Consider the following 16827-nt stretch of genomic DNA (forward strand, 5'->3'; position numbering starts at 1 on the left):
AGTACAAATATGTGAATTATTGTGTGTGATAATTGTTATTCACCAATAAACGATGGCAGCAGGAGAGTAATATTGTGCAAACAGACCCTCCTCTGCTGTCGGTTCAAAACGAAAAAAAAAAATAAAAAAGTAAAAATGATGAGTGATGACGCATAATTAGACATTGTGTCATTATAAACTGAAGTTTCAATAAAATACGTTTTCATTGTGAACCAACGATAGTTTATTTTTATAACACTTTAAATACTGCATTTTCTGGTGGCATTGTTGAGTGACTGTCCTTAAACGCAACCTCCTGTTAATAACCATGTATCAAATTTACTCATTGTATAGACTGTAAATAAATATTATTAATAAAAAAATATACATAATATATTGAATAAACAATAGTAATTGCTCATTATAATTCAACAATGGTTTTTATATATCATCTGTTCAATGATGAGGCATTTATTTATCACTTGATACCTACTATACAGCGGAGCGGTTTCCAATATTTTTTCTATTAATATTACTCTTATATTATGTAATATTTTTTACTACCTATGTATTTTCGTTTCGTGTATGTAGTTTTATCAGATATCTAATATATAAAATTCTCGTGTCACAATGTTAGTTACCATACTCCTCTGAAACGGCTTGACCGATTTTTATGAAATTCTATATGCATATTCAGTAGGTCTGAGAATCAGCTACTATCTATTTTTCATACCCCTAAGTGATAAGGGTTGTCCAGAAAAAAATAAAAATAATAATAGTGTATTATATATTGGTTGCTATTAGTTAATCGGGCATATGTTTGTGGATTTGTATTATTATTTTTTCTCAAAATATATACACAAAAAAGAATGTTTGTGTGTAGATTAGACCTCTGGGAAGAAGATAGGCTAATTTAAAAAGGATTAAATTTGGTTTTTCTTATTCATCGGACTTTAGTACGGTCAGGTTAGGTTAGGATTTTGTATTAAGTGTATGTCAGCGCACTATTAAAACAAATGTTTTCTCTCTTTGACCCACGCGCAACATAGACAAAACGCATTTGCGCAGAATCGTTTTTTCTATGTTTTCAAGTAATCTTAGAGTAAAATCACCAATTACAAAAAAGATAGAGAATAATATTTTTGAGGGAATGTCATATCGATTTTATATTTTATTATAATTTATAGAAAACAAATTTATTTAAAAACATTTAAACTTAAAATTTCCGTTAACAACACAAAACAATTCAAAATATTTTGATAATTTTATGATGTATAGAAAATGCTAATATAAAAATTTAGTGAAAATGTAATGTATTTACGGTCATTTAAAATTTCCGTTAACAACACAAAACAATTCAAAATATTTTGATAATTTTATGATGTATAGAAAATGCTAATATAAAAATTTAGTGAAAATGTAATGTATTTACGGTCATTTGTTTTGAAGTTACATCAAAAACCAAAATCTATTTTGTCAAAAATTGATTTTGTGTGAAAATTCTCGTTTTTCTTTAATTTTTTTTTGTTTTTTCAAGCGCTTTTGAAAACTATTGGGAATTTGAATGTTGACCTTCTTATTGTACCAACTAGATTCACTTTTCCATTGGAAAAGATATTGAAGTTGAAAACATGAGCATTATATCGACTATTTACCTATCGTGTACACACACACAGATATCATTGTACTCATCATTGTAAAATCAATACGCTCCGTAAATCATATCGCTCCGCTAATAATCTAAATTAAATGTAATTATGTAACTTTTAATTCAAACTTAACTTACATTTTTCCATATTATTAACTTAATGAGTTTAAAATATTAGTTAACTTGCCCAGCCTTGGACGTTGGACCTAGTATATTAATGTCACATTGTAATATTGTTGAACTGTAACGGTAATGCTTATAGGTGTGAAGGTTCATAAACAAAAAATGTAATAGTTATAATACGATGAATAATTATTTAAAAATATGAAGGATTTTTACTATAGCTATACCTATATATTTAATGTTGTAGGTCATAACTTATATAATTATCATTTTTTATAAGGTTAGATTTCTTATGGTTTTAATTTTTAAATGCAGTTTACTGTAAATTATTTTAGATTCTGAGCGAAGCGATGGATGTATTGATTTTACAATGATGTGCGTTTTTTTTAGATTCTGAGTGGAACGATGAATGTATTGATTTTACAATGATGTGTGTTTTTTTTATTTTATTTTTGTGTTTGTTATCACCTTTTAGGACATTAAAAGTGCTTGGATTTTCTTCAACAGTAACTTTTCTGATAGGAAAGTGAATCTAGTTGGTACTTTGGGGGTAATAGTACCTACAATATATTATTATTTATTATAATAAATTACAATCACAATGCATAGGTATACTGCTAACACCTTGATAAAATATACGTACCTAACTATCTTATGAAGGTTTAGTTTTATCTTTTACACAATATTGGATAAAGTAAACATCATCACACTTTTGTAACGTTACGTTAATACTTAATAATTGTAATCCCTTGACAGTGATTACACGTAAGTAGGTGAAATAATAATAATTTGTTGATCGCATACAAATTGCGGCCACGTCGTACGTGCTTAATCCGCAATAAGCGAACACTAGCACATGGCGCACATCATATTATTATTATTGTTATTACTATTATTAGAAGTGGTTTTAATCATCTTATAAGCGTAGACATTATGCAATGGCGTATCACTGGCGCATAATGACACATAACTATTAATTCGATTAATTCGAACAAAAACGAAAAACAGCGTCGCCATAGATTGCAGTGACAATAGTCAGTTGTAGGTCTCTTGCATAAAAACAATGTAAGACGTGTATCGACACTCTTAATGCCGCCGCGATTGCAGGTGTTGTGGATTTAGAATTTAAACCACTGTGCACAACATAATATTTTATCCGGATTTGTCAATGGACGCATAATGTCGAAGCCGCGTCGTCATTGTGTATCTGTTTGTTCTGAAAACAATGAAACTGCAGCGCTGCGAACACAATTATCGGTGAGACGAAAATAATGCACTCAAAACAGCAGACGCAAAGCAACGACCTACACCTGAGGCACAGTATTGAAAAGATTAATTTGATAAAAAATCGAACAAAAAAGGGAAAATAGTGTCGTCATAGCTGATTGCAGTAATAAGGCTGTAGTTGTAGGTATTTTCTACAAGCAATGTATACAGTGTACACTATACGTGTAACGACACTCGTATACCATCACGATATTGCAGCAGAATTTGAATGAAAATTCAATTTTGGAAGGCGGTGTTGGAGGGAAATGTTTAGATTCATGAGTAAAATATTTTAATTACAAATTCAATTCATTACCATTTATTTATAAATAATGCATAATATATTGGAATAAAATGTGCTCATTGTATTAAATATTTAAGTACATATTATACTTCACGTTAGAACTTTATGTATCAAATTGCTACACAAAATATACAAGTACTACGTAGAATTTATAAAAAAAATCAAACATATTTAAACAATTTTTTTGTTTTTGGCGGGGGGTCACGGCATAACAATATTAAAATAACAAAGCTCGCAAAACAACATTCACAAGTCGCAACTCTAAACTCTATATATTTATGAAAGTGCAATTTATGAAGTTTGCACGGCGAATTATCATCTGGCCTGCCACACAGTTATTATTGTATATTATTATAGTTATTATTGTGCATGCGGAAAAGGCCATCGCCGCTAATGCCACTTGAGCGACGGTCTGATTAAGCAGGGTCGTAGTATCATCATTGTACGCGGCCACGTGTCCGGGCGAAGAGGATAGCGCGTCACGCGACGGTGTATAATTGTGCAATATCGTATCACTGGCGTCTGGTACAATTTATATATTATAACACTAAGCACTAGGTATCTAGAAATACTAGATTATTTTTACCCCGAAATAACTATCAATTGTTTTAGCCTACCGGTCCAATTTTAAGCAGCCCAACGATATTTTTTCGGTAGCTCGCCTGATCAAGCCGGGCCCTAGGTACAAGACAGGAAAAGATTAATTCGATAGAATCGATAAAATCGAACAAAAGCGAAAAAAAACGTTGCAGTAGCTGGTCTTTTCTACAAACAAACACACAAACAATGTATACGTGCAACGACACTCGTAATGTGGCCTCGATTGCAACAGCTGTGGATTTAAAATTTAAACCGACACGCACAAGTGCACTACATTCGTTCGGATTTGTTCGTAGATCACGTGGCGCCCATCAGTCGGCATAAACAAAATAAATAATAATTACATAACAAAGCGCTCAACTGATCTCCGTCGTATTTTCTGTTTGTTTTAACGCGACAATCGTGTGACAACTTACAGCAACGCCAAACACGAACACGGGACGAATGTTCACAAAACGGCAGTGTCCAAGTTGCAACTCGCAACGTTACACCGCAGCGGTGGCGGTTTACGATTGTTTTTTTTTTACGCCGAGTTATCGAATCGATAGTCACGCACAGCTATCGCGTACCGTGAGCAACATTAATATCGTGCGCGCTAAAAAGGCCGTCGCCGATAGAGCCGCTTGAGCGACGATCGGGTTAGCCAGACGCGTTTAGGTAGTGCCCCAATGTCGTCGTTCGTGGCCACGTGTGCTATTCCTATAATATCGGTGTTTTGAATCGTTTGAAAAGGTTGAGTCTTTACCGTATTATTGAATGCGTTCAAATCCATATGATAGTTCGCTGTTGGCAACTCGTGTATTTGGTTAAGTGTGCAATACGATTAAAAGTTTGAACAATTTTTTTTACCAACTCCCGAAAGTTTAACTTTTTGAACTTAATCCGTTCGATAAAACATAATCGGTTCACCAGTAGAGCGCAAACGGCCAAACGGTCAGTGCTTTTCAAAATAATATTCTCTCCATCGGCGTGTGCGTGCATCTTCTCCATATACACGCACATTTACGTGTCGTAGTATATATATCGAATACGACAAAGCAATATCGCCGTCACACGTCTGCACGTGAAGTCGGCGCGATGAGACCGACAGCCGCCTCCGCCGCCGCGTGTTTGGCTGCCGTAGTCGTGGTCGCGTTCGCGTTCGCCGTGGACGCAGCCGACCTGGACCTGGTGCTGCTGCACGCCAATGACATGCACAGCCGATTCGACGAAACGGATCTGCACTGCAACGAGTGCCGCGAAGACGACGCTTCGCTGGGCCACTGTTACGGCGGCTTCGCCCGGGTCGCCCAGTTCGTGCGCAACGAACGGCGGTTGGCCAACGAGAGCGGCTGGCCATCGCTGTTCCTGGTGGCCGGAGACACGTTCCAGGGCACGCCGTACTACTCGCTGTTCCACTGGCAGCCCGTCGTCGACTTCATCAATCAGCTCCGTCCGGACGTCATGGTCACTATATTCATTATTATTATTGTTTATTTATTTTATTTATTCAACGGGCGTGAAGTCCGATATAACACAATAACGCTTAGCAATAAATTTTACATAAAATAATACAAAGCATAACATAGTTAAGAATAATAATTGTAAACATTTAAGGAATACCAAATGTCCAAATACATTTGAATCGCTATATAGTAACAGAGATGGCGGTAATAATAATAATTATAGTCGTACGTCCGGGGTACGCAGGGGCAGACACTTTTTTAGATGGAATATACCCAAAGGCCCAAAATAGTCCTTTTTAGAAGAATAATAATAAAAAATGTGTAGGTATGTTCGATATTACAGTTTAAATATGTGCAAAAATCATGAAATAATATTATCCTATATGTTATCCTAATATTGTCGAATAAAAATCAATAATGATAAATTTTTACTATCATAAAATGTTTAATACAATGGTGTGAGCATTCATTTTGTTAAGGAGCACTTTTTATCATAGCTGCATATCTTACGAAAAAGTCTGCGCAATATATATATATAATACAAATTTTAAAATAGCTTAGGTGCTCATTCCCTAAACGCATCATTTGTGTTAGTGGAATGAGAATGAAGTTTAAAATTTCTTTGGGAAAAGAGAGAGGGAGCATTCAAACATTCACCCATTAATTTGTGTATAAACACCAATATTGCGCATTACCTATATACTTTTAAAGTATATAGTAAGTATACAGTAATCACCGTTTATTGGGCTCACGGTTAATTTACTTATTGTTCTATTGGATTCAAACGGGCTGGTCTCAACTCTCAATTCTTACATAATATCACTCATATACTGCGGGCTTAATGTGTATTTGTAGAGTATATTTTATTTCCAATATTATGGTATATTATAATTTGACAATTAACATTGTTTTCTCAAGTCATCACATCAAAAAGTATAAAAGTTTTTGAAAATATTTTTTTACATGACTTTAATAGTCATTAAGAATTATTTTTGAAAAAAAATTCCATTTTATATTGTTATACATTTTCATTTTTATTTTCCCTTCGTAAATTACAACATACATATGAAATACATAAATACATACATAATAATAAATACTTATAAGTACATAGCTGAATTTAATATTTTTATGACAGTGTATATGCATATATTTTTATCCTCGGACCTACAATCTACGTATACACCAATTCTTCTTATAATCGCATTTTTTAAGCTTAAAATTTAAATTTAAAACTTGCCAATTATCTATCATAGTATATTCAATGTCTTCTCGCAACTGTAGTACATCACAAAATGCTGTATTGCGGACTTCCTCATAAATTATGTTCCCATTTAGTTTCCCATTTCATAGACCAGTGGTCCCCAAATCATATTATTCTACTATACAACTTTTTTATATAATCCTTGAATCATTTAATTAAAAAAAAAAGTTTAAGTTTTAGTTTGTTTATAGTAAATTTTAATTTTTTTTTTGTTATTGTCTACTACACTAACGATTTACAAATTACAACTTTTCCAAATACAAGTTACAAATGAAAAAAGGTAATGGAGTTGGAGTGTAGTAAGAAAAACAATATAATAATATTAAAAACACAGTTCAAGTGGAAACTGTGAAATAACATTTTCTTAAAATAAAAAAAGTAATATCCGATATACCAATAAACCCTCTCAGGCGCATGTTAGTATACTCTAATACTACATGATAATACCACCAATACCTATACTTCGTTTTGAATAATTAAATGCTCAACTATTATAAGCTCGAGCTAGAAACACTTAGACATTATTTATCAGTTATCGAAAATTCAAGTTAGTTTTAAATTACATGGATATTTCTCAATAGCGTTGCGTTATATTAACCAATTATTATACGCATTCCGATTATTTCGTGCTTTCGACTTCGATACGTTTTCATAAGTAACATAGTTTGAAGTTATATAAATATTTTATGCGACTTACGCATCAACAAATATATATTGAACTATTTTATTTTTTTAATTGCATATTCATTTATAATACACAGAACCGTGTCCCCCATCAAAATAATATTGTATTATATTATGAAATTGATTTAATAGGCTATATTTTGTTTAAAAAACTTGTAGTGTATCATCGAACTAAAATTCAGGATGTAAATAATATTATGAACTAGGCACTGTAACTACAATAGATATACCAAAATAAGATAAAATTACTTTATTTAAATAAAAATTAGGGAGGTACCTACGATAAAAAAGTATAAAAGGTACATTATTTTAGAGGTAGTACACTTGAAAGCAGTATATTAATAATAATTAATAACTTTAGTTATAATGTATTAAAATAAACATTTGAAATATTTTTGAACAATTTTTTTAATATTCTTTAACTACCTAGTAGCTAAGACCTAGCTGTAAAAATATACCTTACTAAATTCATTAAAAATAAATAATACATTTCATTTTCATTTCAGACTTTAGGGAATCACGAGTTTGACGACGGTGTCGATACTCTTGTGTCTTACTTAGATGGAATAAAAACTATACCAACAGTAGTATCGAACTTGAACACGAAGGCAGAACCAAACTTGGACAAATATCTGTTGCCATCAATTGTATTTACAATAAATTCAACTAAAGTGGGAATCGTTGGATATTTAACAACAGACACGCCGGTAACCATTACTTTATTTACAATTATTGTTTATTAGGAAGTAAATTATCAATAATATTCTTTTATAACTTATATACCTATAATGTTTATTATTATATAGGTACCTACTCGTTTTAACTTTCCTTTATTCAATCATTTATTCATCGTAAAACATATTATAATATATATATTTTTTCAAATCCAGTTAGTTCTCTATAGTTTTATATATAGGTTATGAATTAATTTACTTATGTGTTTTATAATATAGGTACCTACATTCGATTATAGAGGATAAACGTTTAATTATAAATCGAGGTAATTGCCTGGGACGTACGTCTTTCAGCTGATAACTATTAACTATACTTAAGAAAGATATTGTGTAGTCACAGTTGTTTTATAGTAATTTAGCTAAAATACGTATCTGATCATAATTTATAAACTGCGTCATAAGCATAATTCTGATAATAATGCCTTATTCTTGTCACATTTTGGTTCGGTGTCTTTACTCATTATATTTGAATGTGTTGTAGTTACTCAACGAATAAGTAATTACTAATTACTTCGAGCATCAGAATCAGGCATACAAAATTAACACATTCATACATAATAAACAAAGACACCGGACCAAAATTTGACTTCTGCTCATACTCGTCCATATTGTTGTCTGACTAATATTTAATGATACTGCATATTATATAAAGGTACCCACAATATTAAGATGTCGCAAAATATGGGACAATAAATGGTGTGGTAGGAAAATATTCATTAAAATTTGTAACTTTTGTTTGAAATAAAAGGAGATAGCTCAAGAAATAAAATATTTATAGATACACGTTATGTGTGTTACGAGTATTAAAATAAAAGATAAAAAAGCTGTGAACTAGGTTAGATGTCAAATGTAACTTTTAGTGTAACTCAAAACGAATAACCATTTGAATTGTCTCCAAATATTTATAAAAAAATCTTCACTCGGTCAAAAAGCTTAAAGTTATTTTATCATAATTCTAAAATATACCTACGTGGGTAAGTACTTTACATTTTTGGCGTATAATATTATATTTTAAACGCACAATTACATTTTCAAATACAATTTTTTCAGAAAACTTAATTCAATCTACCACGTATTAGTAAAATACGTAAAATTACGTAATAGTAAAATAAATTACTTGAATAGCAATATAAATATTAAATATATCATAAAATTTACTTTATAATTATAGGCTGACAGACCACCTTTCCTCAGAATCGTGTATCGTAATCAATGATTTATCATTGAATTCAAATTTAACACATACATTTCTCTGACTTATTCAATGCGATGTACATTTGACCACTTTTCCCCAGTATAAACTATTAAGTACTGAACATTTTCAATTTTGACCTACAAAATTAGTAACTAAATCCAATTTGCTACCTGGAAATAGTTTTATTTAAATTAATAGTTTTAATAGTTTTTACTAAAAAAATCGTCTTAAGATAAAAAAATAAAAATAAAGATGAACAAGCATCATTCACTCCGCTCAGAATCTAATAGTGGAGTAATAAAGAAATTTAAGGCATTAAAAAATTAAGGGATTTTTTCAGTATTTGCCGAGGTTAAGCAGGTATACCATATAATAATATATATGCCACATGGTAAATTATAAATGCAATTGGTATGCTAATATGCTATACTGATCCATTTGACTACCTTAAAGGCACTCCATTAAAAAGTCTGTATTTCTCTCACGGTTTCAACTTCTTCAATACTGAAGCTATTTCCTCTAACAATGTCAATTTAAAACCATTCTAAACTTCTTCCCCCATATTTGTTTTAAAATTTAAAAATGTATGTAGTTAATATTTAATCTGTTCTTTCTCTGTATACAACGGCTGAAATATAATAATTGTTGTTAAACTCTTTTTTAATATCTAAATAAAAAAGGCTCCTATACTCGGTAATCACTATACATAACACTCAAATGTCTATAAGTAGGTTGGTACATTAAACGATTCTGATTATCATCATACTTAACATTATTTTAGTCCATATCCAGCACCGGGAAAGTTGAATTTTTTGACGAAGTCGAGTCTTTGAAGAAGGAAACAAAAAAACTACGAGACGATGGCGTTAACATAATTATTGGTCTCGGACATAGTGGCATTGAAAAAGATAAAATAATTGCCAAGGAAGTGGAAGACATTGATATAATTGTTGGTGGACATTCACATACGTTCCTGTACTCCGGTAAGCATACCATGTATATTCTTATTTAAATAATGAATTAACTATTTAAACCTAAATTTATGTTTTTTCATGGTATGTTTATCAATGTTACTTTTTATCAGTTTATATTAAAAATTTAAACATATAATATACTAGCAGACCCAGTGCACTTAGTTGTCCATTAAAAATGTCAACTCAATATGATTCAAACTTTGTTCAATTCTTTATTTAATATTTTTGTAATGGTGTTTATTCTTAAAAAATGTTCATCGGCCATCTTTAATCTCAAAATGCTTGTGCAAGTACCACTTTAAAATGCGATTTTTGGAAAATGATTTCTTAGTACACACTTATAGAAGGTACTGTGAATTTTCAAGCTTCAAGCTATCACTGTTTAGGCTCTACGTCGATCAGTCAGTGAGTCAGTCAGGACACATTCGACTATAATGGTATACTAACTGAATATCCCGGCTTCGCCCGTGGGCAATTTGCAATTTTTTTTTGTGAAAAATCCTATATAGTAAATACGCACTATATAGGACGTGTATCTTGCTTTTAGTGTTCTCAGTTTTATTGTACGGCAGTGTACCTCAGTTCACGGACAAATCAGCGTCAGCTGTATAGGTACCTATAGGTTTGTGTAATAACTCGGCATGGATGGGCAACCGCCAATCGTAGATTGGATTTAGCACATGGTATATATTTAAACTACTGTAATAACGTAGAAATAAGATAAAATAAAAATACGACTCCTGTCGATAGTTATATTAAAATATTAAAATTAGAGTAGTAAAATTACGCTATTACCTTCCTCCAGGTGTTCGGAGGGCTCTCGAGATCGTGTATTCGAGAATTAGATCAAATACACCGTACAATATAATTTTATGGAAAAAAAAGCACATAGAATGTATTAACTGCAATCAACATAAAATATTATATTATATGCCTTACCTGATTCGCAGTTGCTTGTAGATAATATTGTAGGAGTCTTAGGTTTTAGATAAAACAAAGTAATACTTCAAATACACAAATTGAATTAAAGAACGCACTGATTATTGCTCGCATAAGGAGTCCAGTTGTCGCTCGTTGAAATCGGTTTCTTTGGGACTTGAGAGGTTGTTACTCTGGTGGTTGGTGCTCATGCACTGGTTTAAGGGACGACGCGAAGATGCTGACCAGAGAGTGGTGGGCGGCTTTATCAAAAAGTTATCGTGAGCCTGGGAACTAGATTATTCTTTGGCGTCAGCATAAAGTCACACACATCCTACGTAATACCGTTATAAGTGCGTGCCGATATCTTAATTGTCGTTGTTAATGGTTTTATTTGATGCGACCGATTTCTACAAACGACAGTCTGGCCGTTGTTTATTATTCTGTACAATTTTAGTTTATTATAATGGTGTGTGAGCATATAATTACACTACATACGTATACACTCTCTAAACTTTTCTGACATTTCTAAAAACAAAATATCTCAGATTTCCCTGTGTGCCGTTTGTGGGAAATCCTATATAGTAGGTATATACGCTATGTAAGTGAACACAGTGTGAATGTATTTCATCCGCGACTTGCGTGACATACGCGACTTGCCCATTTAGGTCGAATTAAAAACAAAACTAAATATACTGACGCCGATTTTTCTGTGAACTGAGGTACACAAAAGTCTAAAACTGAGATACGCTCTAAGCGAAAATATTAAATACTATAAAGGTAGGATTTAATATTGAATTTAGCACTTTGTATATATATCTTAATGTGGTTTAAACTACTTACTTTCTAAACTTTTCTAACATCTTTAAAAACAATCTCTGAGATTTTCGGCAGATTTAATTAAGTAGTTTTTTAGTTTATAAGGTACACACATACATTTTTTGGTTTTAAGATATAGTTACTTTATTCAAGGCCATACACGAGACAATTTAATGCATGCTTGTACGTTGTATCTGATCTGCCCACGTAAACAACTGCAACCATGTATAAACAAAAACAAATTTCAATTTCCACCATGAATCTCAAGCTCCTTGTTTGACCACCTCATTAAAATGCATGTTTCGGAAAATCCTTTCTTAATGCACATCTAGAGCATAAGACATTCCAAATTTCAGCTTCATACATTTTGTAGTTTTTGAGATATATAGCGACGAATGAGTGAGTGAATGGCATTTGGATTATAAATATATTATAGGTATATATTTAATATTTTTATTAAAAAATAAAATCCAAAGCAACGGATAAATATTTTTACATACACGATATAATTTTTATAGATTTTGAGCGGAGCGAGGAAGCTAGTGGTTTTACAATGGTATTTATTTATTTTTTTTTTTATCCTGTATACAAAACTTTTACTTGAAGGAGTGCTTCGATTTCAACATATAGTATCTTATCTTTTAGAAAATTGGATCAAGATGGTAATAATTATTTAAGGCCACGGGAAAAACCACCGACAAATTACAAAAAACCGCCAAAAAATTAAATTTCTAACGCTTTGTTTAGCATCATAGAAACGAATAAAAAATGACAATATTATAATATCAACTCAACTTACAGGCTATAATAAATAATAACAAGGGGGACGGAGTGGCCGAGCGGACTAAGGCGTCGGCTGCGACGCATTTTTCTTCGGACAAGTCACGGTGTCCGGAGAACAAGTGCCGCCATCCCCCACCCGGGCATGGCAGATACGTACGGGTGCCCACTTGAAAATCTGCCAAAAACTACACACACGTGTTTACCAACCAACACAAGCAAACAGCTAATGGCCATAGTTGCCGGGCTTAATGATCAATTAAAAAAAAAAAAAAAAAATAACAATATAAAATATCCAGACTGAAAAACCGTCTCCGCTCAGAATCGTTTTTCTTATACAATGGTATTATATTAGTTCAAGTTTAATTCAATCCATTATACATTGACCAAGTTGTAACCTACTGTACAGCAGAGCAACATCCACTTACCAGCTTTTTTTTTTTTTGTTTCTGTGTATATAAATCCTTAGCAACGGATAAACATTATTATTATTCTTTTTAGTGCACTTTTAGTACATACCTACATTTTATGACAGTGTCAAAAAATTCCGCTTCAAGCATTTTTTCACGTCGCATCGAAAGATTGTCTAGGTAAAGACCTTTATCCGAGGTCTAATCTATCTCTGTACCAAATTTTATCAAATTCAGTTCAGTGGCTTAGGCATGAAAGCTTTACATACTTACATAAGACAGACATAGTTACTTTCGCATTTATAATATTATAGGGATAATAGGAATAGGAAAGTAGTGATAGGGATTAGTAGGGAAGTAGGGATATAACCATCCCGCTGCAGGGCGTTGCCCATTAAACTCGCTTGTGATTATGTGAGCAGTAATTACCCCGCGAGGTGTGTATAGGTATAATTTCTAACTCTAAAGTTTCAAAGTTATACCAAGTTAATTATAATATAGATATCTATGATTATAACGTCACATCGACATAGATGCGTACACGTCTCCAACATAGGGCCACTTGAAGAAAACCATTTTATAAAGTTTATTTTTCTGAAAAATTTGATCTTTCTACATTTTATTTTCATTAATCTCATGGTTTTTAATAACTTTTTTAGTTTATAGTTAAAACAGCAAAAAACAGGGAGACGAATCCACCTCTACAGCTAATGGGTATAATTGTATAACCTCACAGGATATCCTGTATATAGATATTAATTTTTTATAATAAATATTACAAATTGAAAATTATCATATTATAGTATAACCTTATATTATACTTATACCTATAGACTATAATAGCTATACTCTCTGCTGAGTCTACTGTCTAGTAGAAAAATGTGTGTAGATTGTGATGAAAATTATTTTATTTTTTTTTTATTCCTTATTATAAATTTATTTTTCAGGCACTCCACCTAGCATTGAAAAACCATATGGACCATATCCACTATACGTAACAAATGTTAAAAATAAGAAAGTGCCAATATTACAGGCATACGCAAATACCAAATACGTTGGCAAAGTTGTTTTAAAATTTAATTCTAATGGTGACTTAGTTAGTATCGATGGTAAACCAACATTATTGAATCATGAAGCTAAACAAGGTTATAGTTCTATTTATGCATATAGATATACATAAAAAAAATATTTCTATAACTTTAAACTTAAATTAGTATATTCTAATATGACGTAGATCCAGAAATGTTGACTGTGGTCGATCGATGGAAACCAAAAGTAACTAATATTACAAATGTTACAATCGGTCGTACGGCTGTCGAGTTGATAAACACTTGTCATCAAATGGAATGCAACATAGGCAACCTGATAGCTGATTCTTTCGTTTACTATGTGAGTAATTTTGAACTTGAAGTTACAATTTCCTTAACAATTAATTGGCTTATAGAACATTCTGAAAAAAGAAAATTACAATGGGTATTGGACTGATGCTCCTATTGGGATCGTTCAAGCTGGTGGCATTCGGACAACAATCAACGAAACTGATCACGATGGTAACAATATTATTTATGTAACATTATACACTTTATTCTGAATTGTAAAATTATTTTTAATTCATTTTTATTGCAATTATGGTATTTTACAATAGCTTAAACTAATCATAAATTATTATATGTACCTAAAAGTTTCAAATGGTTTATTATATGTATCAAGGCCGAAAACATAAATATCAATGCTATTACTATTTAATTACTTTTCTTAGTACTTGAATGAAAACCAATGAAAGAGTTACTTGAATGTTTTTTTTTTGTTACAAATTCTATCATTAATAATTTTTATTTCATATTATTTATAGTTAATTGGTTTTGTTTAAATCAATGTTAACAGTAATAAATAGCTAATAAGTACTAATTAAAATATGAATTATATAATATTTTATAGTTGTATATTATATGATATATATTATATATTTTTCGATTATCTTTCAAGGATATTAAAATACCAATGCTACAGATTATGGTAAAATTAATGATTTATTTTTTTCAAACCAGGTTACATCACATTAGGCCAGTTAATCAATGTCATGCCGTTTCAAAATATCCTGATGAAAGTTACTATTTCTGGTAGCAGCCTATTAGAAGCATTTGAACAAAGCGTTTACGACTTTGTAGAGGATTATGGTGGATCTAAACTTTTACAAGTATCCGGTAAATTACAATTTTTAACATTAATTTAGATATTTTTGACATTCACAAAGTATTCAGTCTACTTCTACATCAGTAAGATCAAAATTTCAATACCACACTAACGTGTTATATAATTTTTGGGTAATATTAATTTATATGTATTTGGTATGTCGTATTATGTAATATAGTAAAATTAGATAATATATCTTATACTATTAACTAAATTAGGTACTTATATAATAAATGTTTATTATCATTTATCAGCTATCAGTGTTAGTACCTAAATAAGAAAAAAATCATAACTTATTATAACGAATTGATTCTACTAATAAATGCTATTTTTTTAGTTATTATCAATATACAAAAGTAATTACTATATTATAATATGGTTTTTGATAAAAAAAATTATTTTTCAGGCGTTCTGGTCGAGTATGATTTAACAAAGAGTCCCGGTAACCGAGTCTCTTCACTATCACTCCGATGTGGTGATTGTAACGTTCCTAAATTTGAACCTCTACAATTAAATGCTAACTACACAATAGTGATGAACAATTATTTGGCTGAAGGTGGAGATAATTTTAAAATATTTCAAAAAACATTAAAGAAAAATCAAGCATTAGGTTTGTAAATTATTGTGTATTATTATTTATTAATTTTATTCTGTAGCAGTAAATAATAAAAATATTTGTTATTATTATTATTTATTTTATTGTCTCATACGCCCAATGTAATTATAGACTTAAACTAAATGTATAACATATTAACACTAAAGCTAAGAGGAAACAAAAAACCGCATAGTGTTTAAAACTATTTATTCAAGCATATTAAAATATTATTCAAACTCGAGGATAATATTATTGTCAAGTTTCAAATACAGTGAAAGTTAAAAATATGTTAAGTTAGATTTATTTGACATTATTATTTTTATTTTATTTTTTGACATTAAACTTTTGACTATATGAATCATAAAATACATTACATAAGTAAAACTTTATACATTTTTAAAAATGTAGACAATTAATAAGATTTTAATTAACATTTTTTTCTTTTACTTTATTTTTATTTTCACAATTACCAAAATATCTTAAGTATATATTTTGTTGTTTTTTAGATATTCAAGATTTCAATGCAACAGCTATGTATATGAAATCGATAAGTCCTATAACAAATGGAATAGAGGGCAGAATCAGCTTTATATCCAAAGGCAATGAAAAGTCATCTGGATCTAACATAAATTTACAGAATTATCAATTTATATTAATTTCATTAATTATTACAGTATTGTTTTTTAACATTTAAGACTTTAATATAAAACTATACAAAAATAATGATTAATTTAGTAAATTATAATTTTATCTTACAGATAATATTATCTTGAAAACATTATATAATTTTGGTAAGCACTGGTCATTAAAACCAATATTTATAACGTACATATCTTATTTTTCTAATTTGAATAGTACATATTATATGCTTATTGCTTACAATGTCAAAATCAGTT

The 16827-nt window shown here is 30.6% G+C and overlaps 1 protein-coding gene across 1 annotated transcript; it reads left to right on the top strand.

The window, feature by feature from the left end:
- The first annotated feature begins 3764 nt into the window (after positions 1 to 3764).
- LOC132942984 (protein 5NUC-like) lies at positions 3765 to 16759 on the top strand. The gene is made up of 9 exons (XM_061011725.1): positions 3765 to 5366; positions 7820 to 8020; positions 10024 to 10225; positions 14091 to 14288; positions 14378 to 14532; positions 14588 to 14693; positions 15192 to 15347; positions 15743 to 15946; positions 16438 to 16759. Exons 1-9 carry the CDS (start codon positions 4998 to 5000, stop codon positions 16623 to 16625), a joined length of 1779 nt encoding a protein of 592 aa, XP_060867708.1. The 5' UTR covers positions 3765 to 4997; the 3' UTR covers positions 16626 to 16759.
- Positions 16760 to 16827: the final 68 nt, after the last annotated feature.

Source organism: Metopolophium dirhodum, chromosome 4, assembly GCF_019925205.1.
Source record: "Metopolophium dirhodum isolate CAU chromosome 4, ASM1992520v1, whole genome shotgun sequence".
NCBI classification, from domain to species: Eukaryota; Metazoa; Arthropoda; class Insecta; order Hemiptera; family Aphididae; genus Metopolophium; species Metopolophium dirhodum.

What these genes read in the sequence shown, in the direction of transcription:
- LOC132942984 (XM_061011725.1), top strand. Translation starts at nt 4,998, where the DNA reads ATGAGACCGACAGCCGCCTCCGCCGCCGCGTGTTTGGCTGCCGTAGTC. An exon ending in GAATCATGAAGCTAAACAAG is followed by an intron (nt 14,289 to 14,377) that starts GTTATAGTTCTA and finishes AATATGACGTAG; the next exon opens with ATCCAGAAATGTTGACTGTG. An exon ending in CTGATTCTTTCGTTTACTAT is followed by an intron (nt 14,533 to 14,587) that starts GTGAGTAATTTT and finishes ATTGGCTTATAG; the next exon opens with AACATTCTGAAAAAAGAAAA.